The 20,264-nt window shown below is 42.4% G+C and overlaps 1 protein-coding gene across 3 annotated transcripts in view; it reads left to right on the top strand.

Annotated features, from left to right (window-relative positions):
- The first annotated feature begins 10,378 nt into the window (after positions 1-10,378).
- DEK (DEK proto-oncogene) overlaps positions 10,379-20,264 on the top strand; it is a 29,763-nt gene continuing 19,877 nt past the window's right edge. Inside the window, exons 1-6 of one of the 3 annotated variants that reach the window (XM_036868533.1) lie at positions 10,379-10,529; positions 10,888-11,041; positions 14,725-14,826; positions 15,060-15,169; positions 16,529-16,623; positions 17,506-17,626. In XM_036868533.1, coding sequence (XP_036724428.1) covers positions 10,897-11,041; positions 14,725-14,826; positions 15,060-15,169; positions 16,529-16,623; positions 17,506-17,626 — 573 coding nt within the window. In that variant the 5' untranslated portion in view covers positions 10,379-10,529; positions 10,888-10,896. The other 2 variants (XM_036868535.1, XM_036868536.1) reach the window with 2 other exon arrangements.

Below are 20,264 nucleotides of genomic sequence, written 5' to 3'. Positions count from 1 at the left end.
ATACGGATACAGTCAGCAATCTGAAATGGGAATTGAATACAAACCTGACTTTTCTTCCCTTTTCTTGATTCTCTTTTATCTTCATTCTCTCTCTCAATTCCTAATTCCCAGGGAGGAGACTAACTGGCCTTACTTGGTCAGATGCCCAGTCAAGGAGGACAAGGTGTCAGGATCATGACGTAAAAACATGCCTGCAAAACGACATAAAGAACCTGAGTTTAAGCCCTGACACCAGCTGCCCAGGCTGTCAGTGGTCGTGGCAGCACTTCTCAGTGGAGACAGTGCTTAGAGGGGTGCTTCACACAGAACACTGAGCCAAGGCCTGAGGCAGGACCCAGCGGGCACGTCTGAGGGTTGAACTTGACCGCCTGCGCACACCTCGGATCTCCCAGAGGAGCAATTTCTAAAGTTCCGTGTGGCCATGTGGCAGGAAGCCTCTGCAGTGCTGTGCCTTTAACCCCTCTGCAGCACCTTCGCATCTCCCCCTGAACTTTGACAGATACCGAAAGCCCCACAGGTGGAAGAAGTTACCTGTGTGCTGCCCACAAGCACGTAGACAGACCCCAGGCTGGTTGGAACCAGGTTGATGATGCTGACTCCCAACTGCCTCACCACCAACCAATCAGAAGAATGTCCACAAGCTGATCCTGCCCTCCTCCTTGAACCGTTACTATAAAACTCCTCACTACCCCTTCCAGGTCGGGACACACAGTTTGGAGGGCATTAGCCTGCTGTGGCCCCCTTTGCCTGGCAAAGCAATAAAGCTATTCTTTTCTACTTCACCAATAAATAAACAAATAAATAAATAAGAGGGAATATCCTGGCAGTCCAGTGGTTAGGACTTGGTGCTTTCACTGCCGTGGCCCGGGTTCAATCCCTGCTCGGGAAACTAAGATCCTGCAAGCCACGCGGCATGGCCAAAAATAAATAAATCAGTTAATTAATAAAAATAAAAAGAGGAGAGATTTGTTAGAGAATGGGTTTAGCCTTAATATGTTGAATTTCAGATATTAATAGGATATTAAGTGAGGAAATCTGATAGGCAATTATAAGAGTATGATGCTCGAAGAGAAAGTAAGTTGTTAAATATATTGATTTGGACTTTATTCATCTAGAGGTCATTGATACCAGGGGTGTGGACGAGATCACCCAAGAAAATCACGTGTAAGGAAAGAAGCAAGGGCCTATGGGGATCCCTGAAGAACACCAACATTTAAGAGGATAACAGATGCAAGATAGCCAGCAAAGGAGGAGACCCTAGAGAAAGCAATGTCATGCAAGTCAAGAGAAAAAGGTTTTGAAAGAAGGGAATGCTAAACAGTATCTAATGCTTCATAGAAATGAAGTAAAAGTATAGGAGTATTCAAAAGAAGCCTTTCAATTGCCTATTTGGAGATCATTACTGGTCTTTATGAGACCAGTTTTAGTGGAGTGCTAGGAAAAGAAAGTACTGTACATTGCATGAGATTAAGGTTTCTTAATCTGAGCACCACTGATGTTTTGAACCAAATAATTCTTTGCTGTGTAGGCTGTCTTGTGCGTTAAAGGATGTTTAAGCAGCATCACAAGCCTCTACCCACTAGATGCCAGTAGCACCTCTCCCTACTTGGGACGACCAAAAATGTCTCCAGACATTGCCAAATGTCCCCTGGGGGCATAATGCCCCCTCCCCCACTTGAGACTCACTGCATTAGATCGAGATGTGGATGGGAGACAAACAAATGTATTTTTCCAAAAAAATATTATTAGGAGGCAGCATCATCTTTTTTAAAAAATTTATTTATTTTATTTATTTATTTTTGGCTGTGTTGGGTCTTTGTTGCTGAGCGCGGGCTTTCTCTAGTTGCATCGAGCGGGGCCTGCTCTTCGTTGTGGTGCGCGGGCTTCTCATTGTGGTGGCTTCTCTTATTGCGGAGCACGGGTTCTAGGCTCTCGGGCTTCAGTAGTTGTGGCTCACGGGCTCAGTAGTTGTGGCTCACGGGCTCTAGAGCGCAGGCTTAGTAGTTGTGGTGCACGTGCCCAGCTGCTCTGCAGCACGTGGCATCTTCCGGACCAGGGTTCGAACCCGTGTCGCCTGCACTGGCAGGTGGATTCTTAACCACTGCGCCACCAGGGAAGCCCAGCACCATCTTTGAAAAACCTTTTTCTTTTCCTAACTTGCAAACATCTGTTTATTCTAAATTTAATTTTTTAAACCCAAGCTGCCTATGGGGAAGATACCCACCCAAACCTTCTCTAGTTCCTTTAAATGAAGAATAAGTTTAAAAAAGAAATATTTTATTTATAAAAGTCTATAGATTCAAAATAGGAATTATTTATTTATTTATTCATTTATTTTTATTTATTTATTTTTGGCCATTTGGCTTGTGGGATCTTAGTTCCCCAACCAGGGATTGAACCCAGGCTCTCAGCAGTGAGAGAACATAGTCCTAACCACTGGACCACCAGGGAATCCCCCATAGGAATATTTTAGAGTTTCACGTCAATTTTCTAAGATAATACTCCGTTTTGACAATCTTGTGACAATGTTGAGGATTTCTAGCCAACCTGTAGTGGAAAACACTTTTCTGCCTCTGATGTTATGATTCTACCAACGGTGATGGCATTTAATATAATCTAAACAATGTTAGTCCATAAGTAGAAAGGCCCCTTTCAACAGAGATGATTTTATTTTACAGAAAACAAGGGAAGTAATACCAAAGCTCTATCGTCTCTATTTTTTTGGCCTCATTCCATGAAACAGTTGATAAGGATATAATAATAAAATGTGTTACAAATGATATTTGCTAAATTTAGAGCAAAATTAGATTCTAGGGCGAAAATTTGGTAACCACTTATCCTTTGTTCTCCAACTTTTATTGTCTTACCACCATATCCCTCACCTTCTCCTACTGCTTACTTTGAATAGTCTTCTCTGGCCATTGTCCGAGCTAGAATATCCCATTTATCAACCAACTGGATATCGATGCATTCACATATTTTCAAGCCTAATCTCAAATTACTAACCTGTGTATAATACTTCGGCTAACTCTACCAGAATAGAGTATGATATCTTGTTTTTAGAAGAACCAAATATGTCACTATATTTATATTTATGACCAGGTTTAAAAGAGAATCTGGTCATCAGCTTATTTGAGCCATGTTAATTTACGGAGCTGATATTGCTGCAAGGTCTTTAAATGGCATCCAGACAACAGACTCATGCCACTGTCTTAGAACCAAAAGGGGATGCATTTCAATTAAACACATATTTTAGAAGTATTTGTGTTAGGCACTGTGCCAAGGACTGGGAGAGAATAATAAGCATGGATGTGGTCGCTGCCCATGAAGCTTGCAGTCTGGGAAAGATAGATATGTGTGTAAGAAAGATAAGATATCTGTGTGCAGTGGATGTAAAAACTTCTTAAGGCAGAAATGAAACAAATTTAAGAATCAGGGTTTTAACATTTCCAAAATTAAACCAACAAATATTTTTAAGCACGGTCCCCTGTTGATCCCAACTGTACCTTATTTGGTTGTAATTATTATCCCCTCTGTGCAGAGACAGCAAAGCTCACCAACTGTTCCATATGTGCCCCCATGTTGCCTAGATTCTTTGCAGTGAGGTGGGGTAGCATGACCCATCTGGCCACTAGCCAATGAGCAGAACCCTACGAGAGCAGGTCTGAGTTCTTGTCTTGCTCTATTCCCCTAACACTGTGAACACTAAGGGCTCATATCGTGATGGTGGATCACAAGACCAAAAGGAGCCTGGGGCAATGAGTAAATCACAGGAAACGAAGCCCTGCAGAGCTGCCTGAACTGACCAAGAGTTTTATAGAGTGAGAAATAAACTTCTGTTAAACAAAATTGTTTAACTGCTGTTAATTAAACTTTTGCCGAAAGAACCTGTCTCATGCTAATATACCATCGCAAGGCAATAAACAAAAAATGCTCTGAATCTTCATAATAAGAGTTTATTTTGGTTTGCATGCATTTGGCAAATCCCTATTGACCACTTACTTATGCGTCAGGCCCTGCTTTAGGTGCCAAGAATACTGTGATGAACAAGACAAAGTCCCTGCGGCTACAAGGAGTTTACATTTTAGTGGGGAAGACAGACAATAAGCAACTAAAATTTTCAGGTAGTGATAAATGCAACAAAAGAAACAAAGACCTTACTTCTTGTTCTGTTGTTGTTATAAATTTATTTATTTATCTTTATTTTTTATTTTTGGCTGCATTGGGTCTTTGCTGCTGTGCGCAGGCTTTCTCTAGTTGTGGCAGGCGGGGGCTACTCTTCGTTGCGGTGCACGGGCTTCTCATTGCGGTGGCTTCTCTTGTTGCAGAGCACAGGCTCTATGCACACAGGCTTCAGTAGTTGTGGCACGAGGGCTCAGTAGTTGTGGCTCATGGACTCTAGAGCGCAGGATCAGTAGTTGTGGCGCACGGGCTTAGTTGCTCAGCGGCATGTGGGATCTTCCCGGACCAGGGCTCAAACCCATATCCCCTGCCTTGGCAGGTGGATTCTTAACCACTTGCCACCAGGGAAGTCCAAGACCTTACTTCTTAATCTTGCCCTATTTTCACCATGTCTCATCCCTCTCATATTGTTACTTTCCTCCCTACTCAACTCCTATTCTATGCTCCATCATTAAGTTCATTGTCCCACTCATATCTTCAACTCACCCTTCTCTCCTCTCTTCATACTTGTCTGAAAAAAGGCCAACCTGGTTAAATCCAATTATTTGCCACCTTTATACCTAATCCTAGTAGCTGAATATGGCTGCAGAAAAACAATAATCCTGACTGTTCTCACTTTGACTTCATGGCCACTAACCTCAATTGGTCCTCCTTGCCGCTGCCTGGCAACCCTACTACATTCTCTTGTCCACTCGTCTCCCATTCTCTTATATGACTAGCACACATTCCTCTCTCCTGAAACCTCCAACTGTCCTCTCCCACACTGACAGTCAATGATTTTGCTCCTGATTTCACTGAGAAGTTCAAAGGAATAAGAACTTCTGAAGTTCCCACAAATCTGCCAACCCCACCCACTGTCTATAGCTGTATCTTCTGTCTTCCCTTCTGCTACTAGGTAGAAATTGTCCTAAGGACAGCTCCTCCACTTGTGTACTAGGTTCCATTGCCTCTCATCTCCCATGTAGACATGAAGTTGTGTCACATAGATCCCCCTTCAAGGAAGGACCTGTTGCCCAGCTGCAGAGCCCGCAGTCAGCAGAGAGCCTCCATGGTCAGCTTCTTCAGCGGCTGCCCCATCTGTGGTCAACTTCACCCCAGGTCATGCCCTTCCTGGAGCAGCTTGCATGCAGTGACTGGGCAAGGCAGGGGTATAAAAGCCCAGCCACGCAGGACACTCTGAAGAGCTGTACTCACTCCAGAACTCCCCATGGGGTTGGCTGAGGCTTGGCCAGTTCTGCTTTACAGTTTGACCTCTTCCTCTGCCCACTCTTGCTTTCTCCCCCTTCCTTTCACAGGTACTGATTCCTAATCAATACCTGACACCCCAAATTCTGTTTCAGCATCTGCTTACAGAGCCCAACTTGACATACCAACTTTAGGTCAGCTCCAGCTATTGTCCCCTCCTTCTCTTTCATTGCCAATTTCCCCCTCCCTACTGATTCATTCCCATCATCACATAAACATACAGTAATATCTCCCGTCTTAAGAACCAAACTCCCAGGACTTCCCTGGTGGCACAGTGGTTAAGAATCTGCCTGCCAACGCAGGCAACACGGGTTTGAGCCCTGGTCCAGGAAGATCCCACATGCCGTGGAGCAACTAAACCCGTGCGCCACAACTACTGAGCCTGTGCTCTAGAGCCCGCGAGCCACAACTACTGAGCCCACGTGCCACAACTACTGAAGTCCGCGTGCCTAGAACCCATGCTCCGCAACAAGAGAAGCCACCGCAATGAGAAGCCCGCGCACCACAATGAAGAGTAGCCCCCGCTCGCTGCAACTAGGGAAATCCCGCGCGCAGCAATGAAGACCCAACACATCCAAAAATAAATGAATAAAATAACTTTATTAAAAAAAAAAAAAAGAACCAAACTCCCTTTGAGTTACTGCTCCATTTTTCTGCTCCCCCAAAATAGTAAAATTCCTGGAAAGTGTCTGATTCCATTCCTTGCCTACCTGTCTCTCTCTAACCCCACTCCTGGCACCTTCATACTCACACTGCAGAGAAACAGCTCTGGTCAGTGTCGCTGATAACTCATCATTCTTATACCCAATGGTCAATTCTGAGTGCTTATCTCACCTGACCTTTTAGTAGCTTTGACCCAGCTGATCGCTCTCTCAGCTTAGACACTTCTTAATCACTTAGCTTCTGAAGCACGACATTTTCGCTTGATTTTCCTCCCCCTTCACTGGGTTCAGTTGCTCCTTGTCATCTCCTTTGCTGATTCCACTTCCTCTCCTGAACCTCTAAACACTGGTGAGCTCCAGGGTACAATCTTGACCCTCTGCTGATATTCACTCTGTTAGTGAGCTCCTCCAGGCTCAGAGCTTTAAGTACCATCTACTACATGTTGACAACTCCTACATCTATATCCTGGGCTAGAGTTTCACCCGAATGGCAGACTCTCGTATCCAATTGCCTAGCCTGAATCTCCATTTGGATGTTAGCAGGAATCTCAGAATTAACAGGCCTAAAAAATAACTGACTCCCCTCCCCACTACTCCTTGCCCCTCCCCTAATAAAAGCCTGTACCCTCCCCCAACCCCTGAGGTCTTCCTCATCTCAGCAAATACATACTCTGTTCTGGTTATTGAACCAAAAACCCAAGGTCATCATAACCCACATTCAGTACTCTAGAGAATTCTTTAGAATATATCTAGTCTTTCTCCACCACTCTCATTTACTTAAGATCTCTTTTCAAATGCCATCTTATTAACAAGATCTTCCTTAATTATCAAATATGTAAAATAAAATCCCATCCATCCTACTGGTACTTCCTATCTCCTTTAACCTGCTTTACTTTCATAGCTATTTTTCATACAATATATTCACTTGTTTGTTCACTGTCTCAACTAGAATGTAAACTTGAAGTTGGCAGGGACTTAGTCCTAGTGACAGGCAGAGAGTAGGTGCTCAATAAATATTTTTGAATGAATAAGTGAATGACTGAAAAAGAATGGAAAGGGAATAGTGATGCTATTGGGATAGGAGAAGCACTTGAGCATAGAGCTAAATGATGTGAAGGTGCAAATCACTTGAAGATTCTGAGGGAAAAGCAGTCCTGGCAGAAAAAAAGTGGAAAGCCCAAAGGTAGGGGTGAGCTTGGCTTTATGGGGGAACATCAAAGGTATGTGTGACTGAAACAGCCAAGAGTGTCAGAGAGATGAAATCAAGATTGTCAGCAGCTGGATGATGTAGCACCTTATAAACCATGTGGACAAAAAAAAATTGTTGCCTGCCATTTCAGTAAACAAAGAATGTTGCCTGTCATTCCAGTAAACAGCAAATGTTACCACCATCAAGTCATCAGCCACTGCACCCTGAGGGGAATTCAGGACAGAGAAAAACAGGATACTGGCCCTAGATAGTTAAGATGCATTTCTAAGGACTTCCCTGGTGGCGCAGTGGTTAAGAATCCACCTGCCAATGCAGGGGACACGGGTTTGAGCCCTGGTGCGGGAAGATCCCACGTGCTGTGGAGCAACTAAGCCTGTGCACCACAACTACTGAGCCTGCGCTCTAGAGCCCGTGTGCCACAACTACTGAGACTGCATGCCACAACTACTGAAGCCCGCATGCCTAGAGCCCGTGCTCCGCAACAAGAGAAGCCACCGCAATGAGAAGCCCGCGCACCGCAACGAAGAGTAGCCCCTGCTCACCGCAGCTAGAGAAAGCCCGCGGGCAGCCACAAAGACCCAATGCAGCCAAAAATAATCAATAAAAATAAATAAATAATAAATAAATTTATAACAACAACAACAGAAAAGTAGGTCTTTGTTTCTTTTGTTGCATTTATCACTACCTGAAAATTTTAGTTGCTTATTGTCTGTCTTCCCCACTAAAATGTAAATTCCTTGTAGCTGCAGGGACTTTGTCTTGTTCATCACAGTATTCTTCGCACCTAAAACAGGGCCTGATGCATAATAAGTGGTCAATAGGGATTTGCCAAATGCATGCAAACCAAAATAAACTCTTATTATGAAGATTCAGAGCATTTTTCGTTTATTGCGATGCGATGGTATATTAGGATGAGACAGGTTCTTTTGGCAAAAGTTTAACAGCAGTTAAACAATTTTAACAGAAGTTTATTTCTCACTCACCGCAACTAGAGAAAGCCTGCATGCAGCAACAAAGACCCAACGCAGCCAAAAATAAAATAAATAAATAATTTATTTATTAAAAAAAAGAGATGCATTTCTGAGGAATAATTTCCAATGAGCCCAATCTCTTGCATCTTCCCATTCATAGAAAAGCACTAAAATCATTAACTTGAGATGTCTTTTTTTTGTGATTAGCAGTAATCTTTTGATGTTTGACTACATGTTTTTGTTTGGGTTTTGTTGTTGTTTTGTGGGTTTCGTTCAGCAAAAACTCCTATATATCCTGGCTCTTCCCTTACTTATTCAGAGCAGTTCCTCAGAGCTATCTGAGAGGCTGTCTCCCAGGTTATAGTCCTCAGTAAGTTCCCCGAATAAAACGTAACTTGCGGTTTCCCTGGTGGCACAGTGGTTGAAAATCTGCCTGCCAATGCAAGGGACACATGTTTGAGCCCTGGTCTGGGAAGATCCCACATGCCGTGGAGCAACTAAGCTCGTGTGCCACAACTACTGAGCCTGCGCTCCAGAGTCCGCGTGCCACAACTACTGAAGCCTGCACGCCTAGAGCCTGTGCTCTACAACAAGAGAAGCCACCGCAATGAGAAGCCGGTGCACCCCAACGAAGAGTAGCCCCTGCTCGCCGCAACTAGAGAAAAGCTCGGGCACAGCAATGAAGACCCAACGCAGCCAAAAATAAATTTATTTAAAAAAAAAAAGGAACTCGCAACTTTTAGGTTGTGTATTTTTCTTTGGTGGACAACCATAAGTATTTTGAATTTTATTCCAAGTATGATGGGGAATCATTGGAGAGTCTTAAGCAAGCGAGTACCCAATCTGATAATTAAAACAAAAATACAAACAAATCACCTTGGCTGCTACGTGATTAATAGGAGGTGGGGTTGGCAATGTGGAAGCCACCTGACCAGTGACGGACTATGTCAAAATCCAAGCAAGAGAGTGGACAGGATCTGAGTGACATCAGTAGAGTGAAAAATGGTTTAAAATTTGAGGGTATAAGTGACAGGATTTGCTTACGTTTTCAGTAGGGGCACAAAAGGAAAAAAGAAGATTCAAAGAAAATGTCTAACTTTTGCCTTACAAACCGGAGTCCATTCAGGCAAATTTAACTGATCATATTTCTGTTAAGTTCGTCCAGTAAAAGGATCCTTTGGGCAGACAGTGGTTGAGGACTTCGGGGGGGGGGGAAATGAAGGGAATCAAATTCAGTAAGGGGGAGCATTTGGGCGGGGGGAAGCACTGTGTTGATTTTTTTTTTAAACAAAGCCAAAAGATGAGTTTATTGCAAGGGTTTCGACCTGCAAGCCCGGAAACTCAAGGGTATGGGAGCAATGTGTTCACTTTTTTAAACGTTGAGTTTTAAAGGATTCTGCGGAGCTGGCCTAGAACTCTGGGAGAAGAGTCTGGAATGGGTGATACCGTATTTCCTCTATTATAACTAACACACATGATTTCCCCCTACATTTACAGGTCTGGAAATCTTTTTCTCTCGGGTGACTGTGAACTTTCAACGTGGTAGGGGCTTTTTCCTTGCGGTGCACCTTACAAGCGACGGGGTCCTCCGAAATACAGCAGACTCGGGAGTCATCACCAGCGTGATCTCTGGGACCCAAATGCGATCGCTCACTTAGTTATTCCCCTCAACCTCTGGGAAATACTGTAGCAGCGACTTCACGGGATGTAAACTTCTTCACCACCCTCCGACCGCCCCCTCCCGGACCCGCGGCCGCTTCTCTTTTCCGGGAACGAGCCACGGAGACAATACACATGCAGGCCCTCTAGCGTTCTTCCGCTCGGCGCCGCCTCGCCGGTCCCGGGCCCGCTCCCGCCCGCCGCCCGGGAAGCGGCGCTTTCCCGGCAGAACGCCGACCTGACGCCGGACGCCGCCGGGGCGGCCCGGGAGCGCGCGGCCCCTCTGCCCGCGGCCAGGACGACCCTCGCGCCCCCGCCGCGGCCCAGCCCGCCGGGGCTTCCCACAGAGGCGCCGACCCGCCCCGCCTCCCCCACTCCGCGCGCGCCAACTCCCAGCCCGCGGCCCTGATTGGCCGCCGCATTCCCGCTTTCCTTCCCGAACCGCCATTTTGAAAATCTTGTTGATTCTGGGCAGCCGAGAGCGCGGCGCAAGCGTCACGCCAGCGAGCGGCCGGCGCGCGTCCTGCTCGGTGCCCGTCGCCGCCTCCCGGAGCGTCTTCGTGCCCTCGCGCGCCAGGCCCGCGGCGGCCGGGACCCGTGGTGAGGGCCGCGTTGGCGAAGGAGAGGCCGAGAGGGCGCGCGGGGCCCGCCCGCACCGCCGCGGCCATTTGGACGGCGGCCTGGGGCGGGGGAGGGGACGCGGGGCGGCCGGCGGCGCGGACCGGGCGGTGGGAGGGGCGGCTAGGCGCCCGCGCTTTCCCGCCTCAGGACGGCCGGACTGCCCGCGGGGCAAGAGGGAAGCCGCCCCCGGGGAGTGAGAGCAGCAGACCGGGCTACGCTGGGAGGCAACTTTGCGGTCAGGTTTCCCGCGGCTCCCGGGGGCGGCCGGCTGGGGCCGCCGCGTCCTTCCAGCCGGGGACGAGGGGACCGAGACGTGTGGCTTCCTCCCCGCCCGCAGGTCCACAGCATGTCCTCCTCCGGCCCTGCTGCAGAGGGAGAGGGAGCCCCCGCCCAGCCCGCGTCCGAGAAAGAGCCCGAAATGCCCGGCCCGAGAGAAGAAAGTGAAGAGGAGGACGAGGACGACGACGAGGAGGAGGAGGAGGAAGAGAAAGGTGGGGAGGAAGTCTCGTTGCTAGTGATCGATTTTACCGAAAACGGTGTTCTGGCTGTTTTTGCGCTTAGAGACGCTAAATCGGAGTGATTTTCAGTAAGAATGTTTGCGGAATTAGGGGTTTTTTTGTGTTGAGCAGTAGCAGAGAAAATAACTTTGGGAATTCCAATTTAAAAAAAAAATGACTCGTTCCGTTGTTACTACTTTGGAGTGCAGTTTACTTCTCGCCAGCAGCAGAGAAGTTCATACCATTTTATCATTTGACAGGAAGTTTGTAAGTTTCAGATCTTTTTTTTTTTTTTTTTTAAACTGCTAGCCTTGGAGGTTACTAAGGTAATGTTTTATTTTTGCTAATTTAAGTACACGTCCTTTGCCTTTTGAAGTTATTGTAGGGTCCTAACTGAAAGCACATATTAAGACTTGAAAAAGTTAGTAATACGAGTCCTGGAAATATTTTAATAGTTTTAATTTATTTGCCGAACTTCAGCAGACGTTCTTTTCGAAGGCTCAGGGGAGTTACTTTCACGGGGAAACACCGGTGAAAGCTGTCGCTCCCTTAGAAAGTAGTTACATACGAAAGCAGTGAACTGTGAAAGAAAGTTAAATGAGGGCTCAGCGCTGTCTCAGTTTTGGTGTTGAGGGAGAGCGGTAGTAGCCCGTTTGGACGCACGAAAGCGAGGAGCCGTAGAGAATTGAGTGGTGCGTCCGTTTATCCAGGACGCATGGGGCAGTGCCTCTGAGGTGTGCCAGCTTCCTAAACTGTTTCTAACCACTTAAAGCTCCGTGCCACAGATCTTAGCCTTCTCTCGTGGTGTTAGCCCAATCTAGGTTTGTTTAATATTTGACTACCGCTCAACCAAACTTGGGAAGAGGTTTGAGGTTTTCGTCCCAAACCCAGGTTTCACTGTCAATTTTTTTTTTTTTTTTTTAAGTCTAAACCAGTCCACCGTCAGCACTTTTTATAAATACATTCTGGGTTGAGATTACACCGTGTGCCTTTTGTTTGTCTAAAGTGGTATGTGCTCCAAGAGGGGAAGCATGTCCACGTTTAAGTTCAAAAACGCTTAGGAAAAATATGAATTATTTTTAAATTATTCATAATTTAATAACTGAAAATTGGCCGCGGTATCTCACTACTAGTCCAAGACTTTCTCAGCGCTTTTTCCTCCAGTGTTTGGTTTTGGATACCACCGAGATGATGAATTTCTTCACATCAGGAAGAAATTATAGAAGTCATGTAAAAATTCTATAAATGACCGGTACAGTAATGCTCGGGAGATGGATGGCAGTTTAAATTGTAATTTTTTTTTTTAACATGAAAATTAAAAAAAAAAATTATCCCCAGGCAGTTCTATAGTTGTCCTAATTTATTATTGTTCTCCTTTTCCTCATTTGAGGTGTTTGTGGAGCAGTTGAAATTGTGGGTGTTTTTATCCTACTTGGCCCTGAAAATTTAACTCTACTACTGAGGCATCATAGAAACAAGACACTGAAATTTGTGCCAAGTAAGGGGGTGAATTGACTTAGCTTGGCAGTGGTTTGGGGAGTGAGGGGAAGGGCGGTAGGAGATGCCTTGTAAAAGATGACTCGTAGGTTCTGTCTTTGGCAGCTGGGTGGATAGTACTGCCATTTTCTGAAAGATAGAATTCATGAAGGTGAGTGAGTTTGGAGATGATTATGACTTCTGTTTTGGATGCACTGAGTTTGGTGCCTGTAGGACATGAAGTGGAGCTGTTCACTTGACAGCCTGAAGCTCAGGAGAAGGCTCTGGGCTGGAGGTGGACCAGGCAAGTCATTAGCTTATAGATGCTAATCAGCAGCAAGCAAAGGGCTTCTGTCATGCAGGGAAAGGGAGCGGAGTGGTCACCCGCGTTGCTTTAGAGTGCTTTCTCTTCATGCTACACTCCATTGCCAGCATACCCCTGCTGGAATCCCTTTCTTTTTACTAATTCCTTGTGGGCAGATCCTTACATCTCCAAATCTTACCTGTCCTTCAAAGCCAGATCCAATGTTTTGGTCCTTTTTCCATAATCCAAAAAGAATTACTCTTTCATCAACTCACAGAACTTTCTTTTTTTTTTATGAAGGAAACCAGGTCCAGCAGAGCTGAAACTTTATTATTCTTTTAAATTTGTTTATTTGGTTGTGCCGGGTCTTATTTATTTATTTTTATATATTTTTTAAATTTTTGGCTGTGTTGGGTCTTCGTTTCTGTGCGAGGACTTTCTCTAGTTGCGGCGAGCGGGGGCCACTCTTCATCGCGGTGCGCGGGCCTCTCACTATCGCGGCCTCTCTTGTTGCGCAGCACAGGCTCCAGGCGCGCAGGCTCAGTAATTGTGGCTCACGGGCCTAGTTGCTCCGCGGCATGTGGGATCTTCCCAGACCAGGGCTCGAACCCGTGTCCCCTGCATTGGCAGGCAGATTCTCAACCACTGTGCCACCAGGGAAGCCCAGAACTTTCAATTTTATCTTTCTTAAAGTGTATTACCATCTTCTACCTTGGAGTATATTTGTGTCTCATGGACCCCAGTAGACATGATCTCTTTCAAGAAATATTCAGTTTCTTAGTCATCTGTTGATGCCTCCTTAGTATCTAGTGCAACTTGGCACAAAACAGGCACGCAGGTGAATGAATGGAAGGACTTCCAACAATCTATAGTGTCCTCTTATTTATCTGACTTTATCTCAGTCAGAAAGTAAATGGGTTTTAGAAAAATCCAGCCTAGGGACTACCCTGGTGGCTCAGTGGTTAAGATTCTGCCTGCCAATGCAGGGGACACGGGTTCAATCCCTGGTCCAGGAAGATCCCACATGCCTCAGAGCAGCTAAGCCCGTGTGCCGCAACTACTGAGCCTGCGAGCCGCAACTACTGAAGCCCGCGTGCCTAGAGCCCATGCTCCGCAACAAGAGAAGCTACCGCAATGAGAAGCCCGCACACCGCAGCTAGAGAGAGCCTGTGTGCAGCAATGAAGACCCAACACAGCCAAAAATTAAAAAAAGAAAATCCAGCATAATGTTTAAATTGTAAAATATATATATTACCTAGCTTAGAAAAAAAAGCAGTCCGGACTAAACATTGCAAAACTTTTTTACAGGGTTTTATGACCATTATTATGAACATCATTTATTGAACTACAAAGTAATGCCCTCCCAATTGATTGCCTTAAATGTAAACTTGTAGAATTTTACCCTAGCTATAGTAACTCCAGGCTGCTCTGCCTTACTGTTGTTTTTCTTCTGTCAGCTTACTAAATTATTGCTTTGCCCTGAATATCTCTTGAAGTTCTTATAATCTCAATCTAAACTTGCTGTTTTCTGATGTACGGTAAATGGAATCCCAATTAATAGAATTATGTCTAGTCAAATCGTAGGTTTAATGAGCACCTTGGTGATTTTTCACAAATAAAATGACTGGACTTCCATAGCAATAATTGTAGCTGGATAGAAGTTTGTTTGCTTTCTGATTTTTTTTTTTTAAACTGGTTCCCCTGTGGGGTTGCCAGGTAAGTAAAGTGTTACTTTTAAAAAACTTCAGTGATGCTATTAACTTATCAAGTATTTTCATCTCTATTGTATCATTTGCTTCTCAAAATCATGCTCAGGAGAAGAGTTTATGTTTATGTAAAAAAGTTAATACCTTCTTTAAGCTTTTTGTTATTTAAGAAGTATTAAATTAATTTATAGAAAAGAGTCTCATCGTGGAAGGCAAGAGGGAAAAGAAGAAAGTAGAGAGGTTGACAATGCAAGTCTCTTCCTTGCAAAGAGAGCCATTTACAATTGCACAAGGTAAGTTTATGTTCCTTTCATTTTATAGTGAAAACGCCTAAATGTACAAAATGATGGATAGCAGTGCTTATTAGTTTTTAGTGTTTACTAAGTAGCAATATATAACTGGTGTAATTCTATTTAATTTGCCCTATTAGAGCAGAAGTTATATGTAAATTATGCTGTAAAAATAATTCTCATTAAATTAAATGTTCTAACACATAATGGGTATTTAACATGGTATTTTTTCCTAGGAAAGGGGCAGAAACTTTGTGAAATTGAAAGGATACATTTTTTTCTGAGTAAGAAGAAAACGGATGAACTTAGAAATCTACATAAACTGCTTTACAACAGACCAGGCACAGTAAGACCTTTTTTATACCTTTTACCTAGTAGTATACTTATGTGTTAAAATACTTCACAATAGAAGCATAATTTTAGTTCTGGAAAGGACTTAAGCAATCAACTAGATCAATCTCCATACCCTACAAAAGTGAGCCAGCCGACACACTGTTGAATGAGTTATCACAGGACACGTAGCTGGATATTAGCCATTAGTATTTTAACATCCAGGGCTCTTTATACTGTAGTTGTTTTTAAGGCAAACTGAAATTTCACATTGTGAAATCAAAATTATGATGATTTTAGTGATTTTAACTGTATTAGAAGAAATTTATTTTTTGGATTTTTTAAAAACTAATTTATATTTATTTATTTATTTGACTGCGCTGGGTCTTAGTTGCGGCACACGGGATCTAGTTCCCTGACCAGGGATCAAACCCAGGCCCCCTGTATTGGGAGCACGAGGTCTTAACCACTGGACCATGAGGGAAGTCCCTTTTTTGGATGTTTCTAACCATTCAGAAATAAATGATACAGCATATTGTATCTCATTTTGAGGAAATATCTGTTAAATTAGGTGGTAATTTTTTGCCAATGTTAGAATAAATCAGTGTTTCATTTACTGAATTACTATACTGTACACACAACTTCAGTATTCCATATAAGTGAGGAGACTTTGCTTTGAGCTGTGAGTGGGCAAAGTAAAGTTTGACATTGTTTGACTGTCTGAAGCATGGTAAAATTTATTTTCATGTGTGTTACCTCATTCGACCCTGACAACAATCTAATCTACACAAGTCCCATTACTGCTAAATGGTATTAACTTTTGGAGGTGCTCTGTTCTTTACTTTTTAAGGAATCAATCCCTGACTTTCTGTTGGAAAATAAGAAATATTACTAGTAACTTGTATTATTTAAGGAAAGGATGTCATTTTCTTTTTAATGTTATTTATTTATTTTGGCCGCACCGCACGGCTTGTGGGATCTTAGTTCCCTGACCAGGGACTGAACCCAGGCCCTTGGCAGTGAGAGCACGGAGCCCTAACCGCTGGACCGCCAGGGAGTAGTCTGTCTTTTTAGTAACTTTCCACATCCCCTGGTGCTGTCAGATAACATTTAGTTGTGGTTTTATAATTACTAGTAAAAATTCCCAGATGAAATACATTTCAATTCAAGTTGTTATTTTCAAAGAATTGAGTTTGTGAACACTTTATAATGTTAATATTTTAGTAGCAAATACAGTTTTCCAATGTGAAGAAAAAATGTTGAATACACCAATATTATAATGTGGAGACAGGTGTGAAAATAAAGGTGTTGGCTTTGAAATTTGTGTACATCACTGGGTAATAAGTAGCATTAATGATAGGAGAAACATTTTCAGGTGTCCTCATTAAAGAAGAATGTGGGTCAGTTCAGTGGATTTCCATTTGAAAAAGGAAGTATCCAATATAAAAAGAAGGAAGAAATGTTGAAAAAGTAAGTTATTTTTATAAATATCATAGTTAATGTGCTTCAAACTTAATTTTAAACATTTAAATATAACTGCCCTTACGTTTTCAGTGGACTGCTGATTCTTTGCTTTAAATTCCAAGACCATGTCATCATAAAGTATTAACTATTTCCAATAAATAGTGGCTGTCAAGATTATTGAAAACTCAGACATTTCTGTTTCTTAGAAGAATGATACAGGTAAATCATTCACACAGTACAAAATTCAGGAGGTCCAAAGGAAATGTAGTGAAAACTCTTCCATTCCTGTTCCCTGTCAGCCACTCTGTTCTCCCACTTATAGGTACCATTTAAACTATTTTGAAGTTAATCAGTTTGATAGAAATCATTTCCATCCTAATGCAAACAAGCTGATATATTCTTTAAAAAAATTTTTTTTAATGAGATGATATATTCTTATAAGAGTTTTTGTTCGTTAAGTCCCCTGTAGTTTAAAAACTCTGAGTATTAAAGGTCATTACCTGTACCTTGTTTGAGACATTGTCAGTAGGAATACTCAGGGGAAAATGTATTGTTTAATCACCAGCCAGAAGAATTAACAAGTTTGTGAATTTTATAGTATTGAAAACTTTTTACGTTATATTTCAGTGAACTAAGTGAATTTATTTTCATACCACCTTTAAGACTTAATTGGTAAATGATGTTTTCCATTTATTAATAATTACATCTGGTTGCATTTTGTGCAGTAGTCACGATTATCGGGAGTACTTCTAAGATTCAGAGAAACATTGGCTGTCTTCTTAATGTTTGTGGCTGAGCCAGTTTGGTTAGCTGTTATCTTTATATGGTGGAGAATGTTTATAAACTTTCCTACGTAATCACATTGGTTTCTTCCATTATCTGTTTCAGATTTAGAAATGCCATGTTAAAGAGCATCTGCGAGGTTCTTGATTTGGAGCGATCAGGTGTAAATAGTGAACTGGTGAAAAGGATCTTGAATTTCTTAATGCATCCAAAGCCTTCTGGCAAAGTGAGGATCACTTTTTACTATTTCAGTAACAAATCAGTTATTTGTAGTGTCTCCATTCTCTTTTTTTCTGGAACATTTTAATTAGCATTGCTGTCAACATTCAGTAATATCTTTTACATTCAAAGAATGTGCCTTCCGTGGACATATCTGCAACAGTTTCATGATAGAAATAACAGAGAAGGCATACGGATGTGTTTTCCCTTATCAGATGTAAAGGATGTAAGATTAAGAAAAATAATTGTTAACTAAATGTCAAATGGGACAGAAATACAAAGGAAGTATCCAGAGTTATGTATCTACAAGGCACTTGAAGAACAGAAACAGGTTGAGCTGAGGGTGAGGTGTTGGGCTGGTGAGGGAGAGTGTGCAACCTGTAATCAGATCAGGAAAGGCAAGGTGGTGTATTAGAGCTGGATATTTACTAGATACTGGAACAAGGTTATGAAAAAGTGACAGAAAAAAGCTGGCTCTTTGAAGTTTCTTGGACTGTATTTCCAGAATCATCAGGAGAGCCCAGGAGCTGGACAGGGAAGTAAAAGTCTTACAGTTTTCACTACTCTTCTAAAATCTGGATTAGGTTTGCCCTGATTGTTTAACAGTAACAAAGGACATCACTGAGTTGAAATGTTTATTGAAGTGTTAATTATATGACCTTGCATTTTCAGTTTGTTTTCAATCTTTTAGCAGATATTTTCATATTTTCTCATTTTGATAGGAAAGAAATTGGGAAGAGATCTAGAGGGCCTAGGAGTTCAGGGGAATACCATCAGTGAGGGGAGAAGGGCATTAAGATTAGAAACCAGAAAATAGCTCTGGGACTTTTTGTCTGCTCTTGGTCCTGTTGACCATTAGCTGGATAGTGATACCTAAGGATATTTTTGTCATACAGCTACAAACTGAAGGCGTATGGTAATGGGGAAGGAGGGGTTCTAGTTGATTTATTTAAAAGGTGAGTTTGAACAGTATTTCCCCAGAAGCAATTACTAAGTTGCCTGAGTTGTGAGGGATATGTTTATATTCAACGTTTCCTCGGTGATTTTCAAATGTGTTAGTTTCAAGACCCAATTACCCTCTTAAAATCTATGAGGACCTCAAGAGCTTTTGTTTATGTGGGTTATTTTGATATTTACTGTATTCTAAATTAAAACTGAAAAATTCTAAAATAACGACAGGCTCACTACATGTTAACAAAAGTAATATTTTGTATGAAAAATAACTATACTTTACAAAATTTTAATGAGAAGAATGGCATTCTGTTTTTGCAAATCTGTTTATGTCTGGCTTAAGAGACGACAGCTCTATGCTCATTTGCTTCTGCATTTCCTTCTGTTGCAATGTATTGATTTGCTTGAAGTACATGAAGAAAATCCAGCCACACACAGCTGTGTATCTAGAAAAAGGAGGGATATTTTTAAAACCCTTTCAGATAATTGTGGATAGTCTCCTTTGATATAACACCAAAACTCCACAGTGGGGAGGTTCTTAAAGGTTAGTTGTAATGTATCTAAAACCATGTTAATAAACTTGGACCTTTTACCTATGCATGATTTTGTAATATGCACTCTCCATTTGGAAAATGTTGGTTCCCTGAATTATGCATATCTTCCAAATGCTGGCGCATTTCACTGAACACTGTCAAAAAGTCACATTCATTAATATAACCATCGTCTCATCAGAAAAAAAAATCTTTAGGTATTGGGAGGCTGTCAGGTCCATGATAGTGGATGTGAACTTTCCAAAATTTTCATTTTCACTTGAAATTTATCATGGGCAATAAATACTGTCAGTTTTTTTTTGAGGTGACAGGCTCACATTTATTTTTGAGACTATGTCTATCACCTAAGTCTGAATAGGCATAGTTTTTAAATTATTCTTTTAAAAATGATATTCCATGAAAAAAGGTAGCTTAGTTCACTGCTCAGTTGTGCAAGTGCTTTTCCTTGAGAAGATCAGTGAACTTCCTTATGTAGCCAAAGTACTCTATGTGTACCTCCCATTTTGTTACACAGATGTTATAAAGACATGTACTCAAAGGTTGAGAGTTAACACAGTATTTACTGTTTCATCAAGAACCGGTGTGTGGTTGTGAGGAGTATAATGACTACAAACATAGTTTGCTGCCTCCATCTCGATAAGGTACCAGTAGGTTTACCCACCTTTGCTTTTTGCACAATTACTACAAATGTCAACGCAGTGAAAAGAGCGAATAAATAATGCCTTGGTATTATTATGAAAATAGTTCTGACCTTTTGCAGTCAAATGCTCTACCACTGAGCTATACCCCCAGTTCTGACCTTTTGGACTTCTGGAAAGGTCTCAGGAAACTGCAGGTTCCATGAACCAGACTTTGAGAACCACTGTTTTATCCTTTATTATGGAATCTTACTCTTATATCCATTTTTCATATCTGATTCTGTGATGATTACTCCTTAATCTAATGGTATCAATCTCAAGCTATTTTCTGTGCTACCATATGCTTCCATCATTTAAGGAAAACACTATAAAGTCATTAATACTAATTTTTTCTGCTCTAGAATAGTCTTAAAATTATTGATTTAACATTGTTTTACTATCTTTTTGTACTTCTAGCTTGACTATTAATCAGATTTTGTTTCCAAAAAAGGATGATGCTCTTGAC

Source organism: Balaenoptera musculus, chromosome 11 (assembly GCF_009873245.2).
Source record: "Balaenoptera musculus isolate JJ_BM4_2016_0621 chromosome 11, mBalMus1.pri.v3, whole genome shotgun sequence".
NCBI lineage: Eukaryota > Metazoa > Chordata > Mammalia > Artiodactyla > Balaenopteridae > Balaenoptera > Balaenoptera musculus.
Note: the sequence above shows the minus strand (reverse complement) of the source record. Positions and strands in the feature narration are given on the sequence as shown.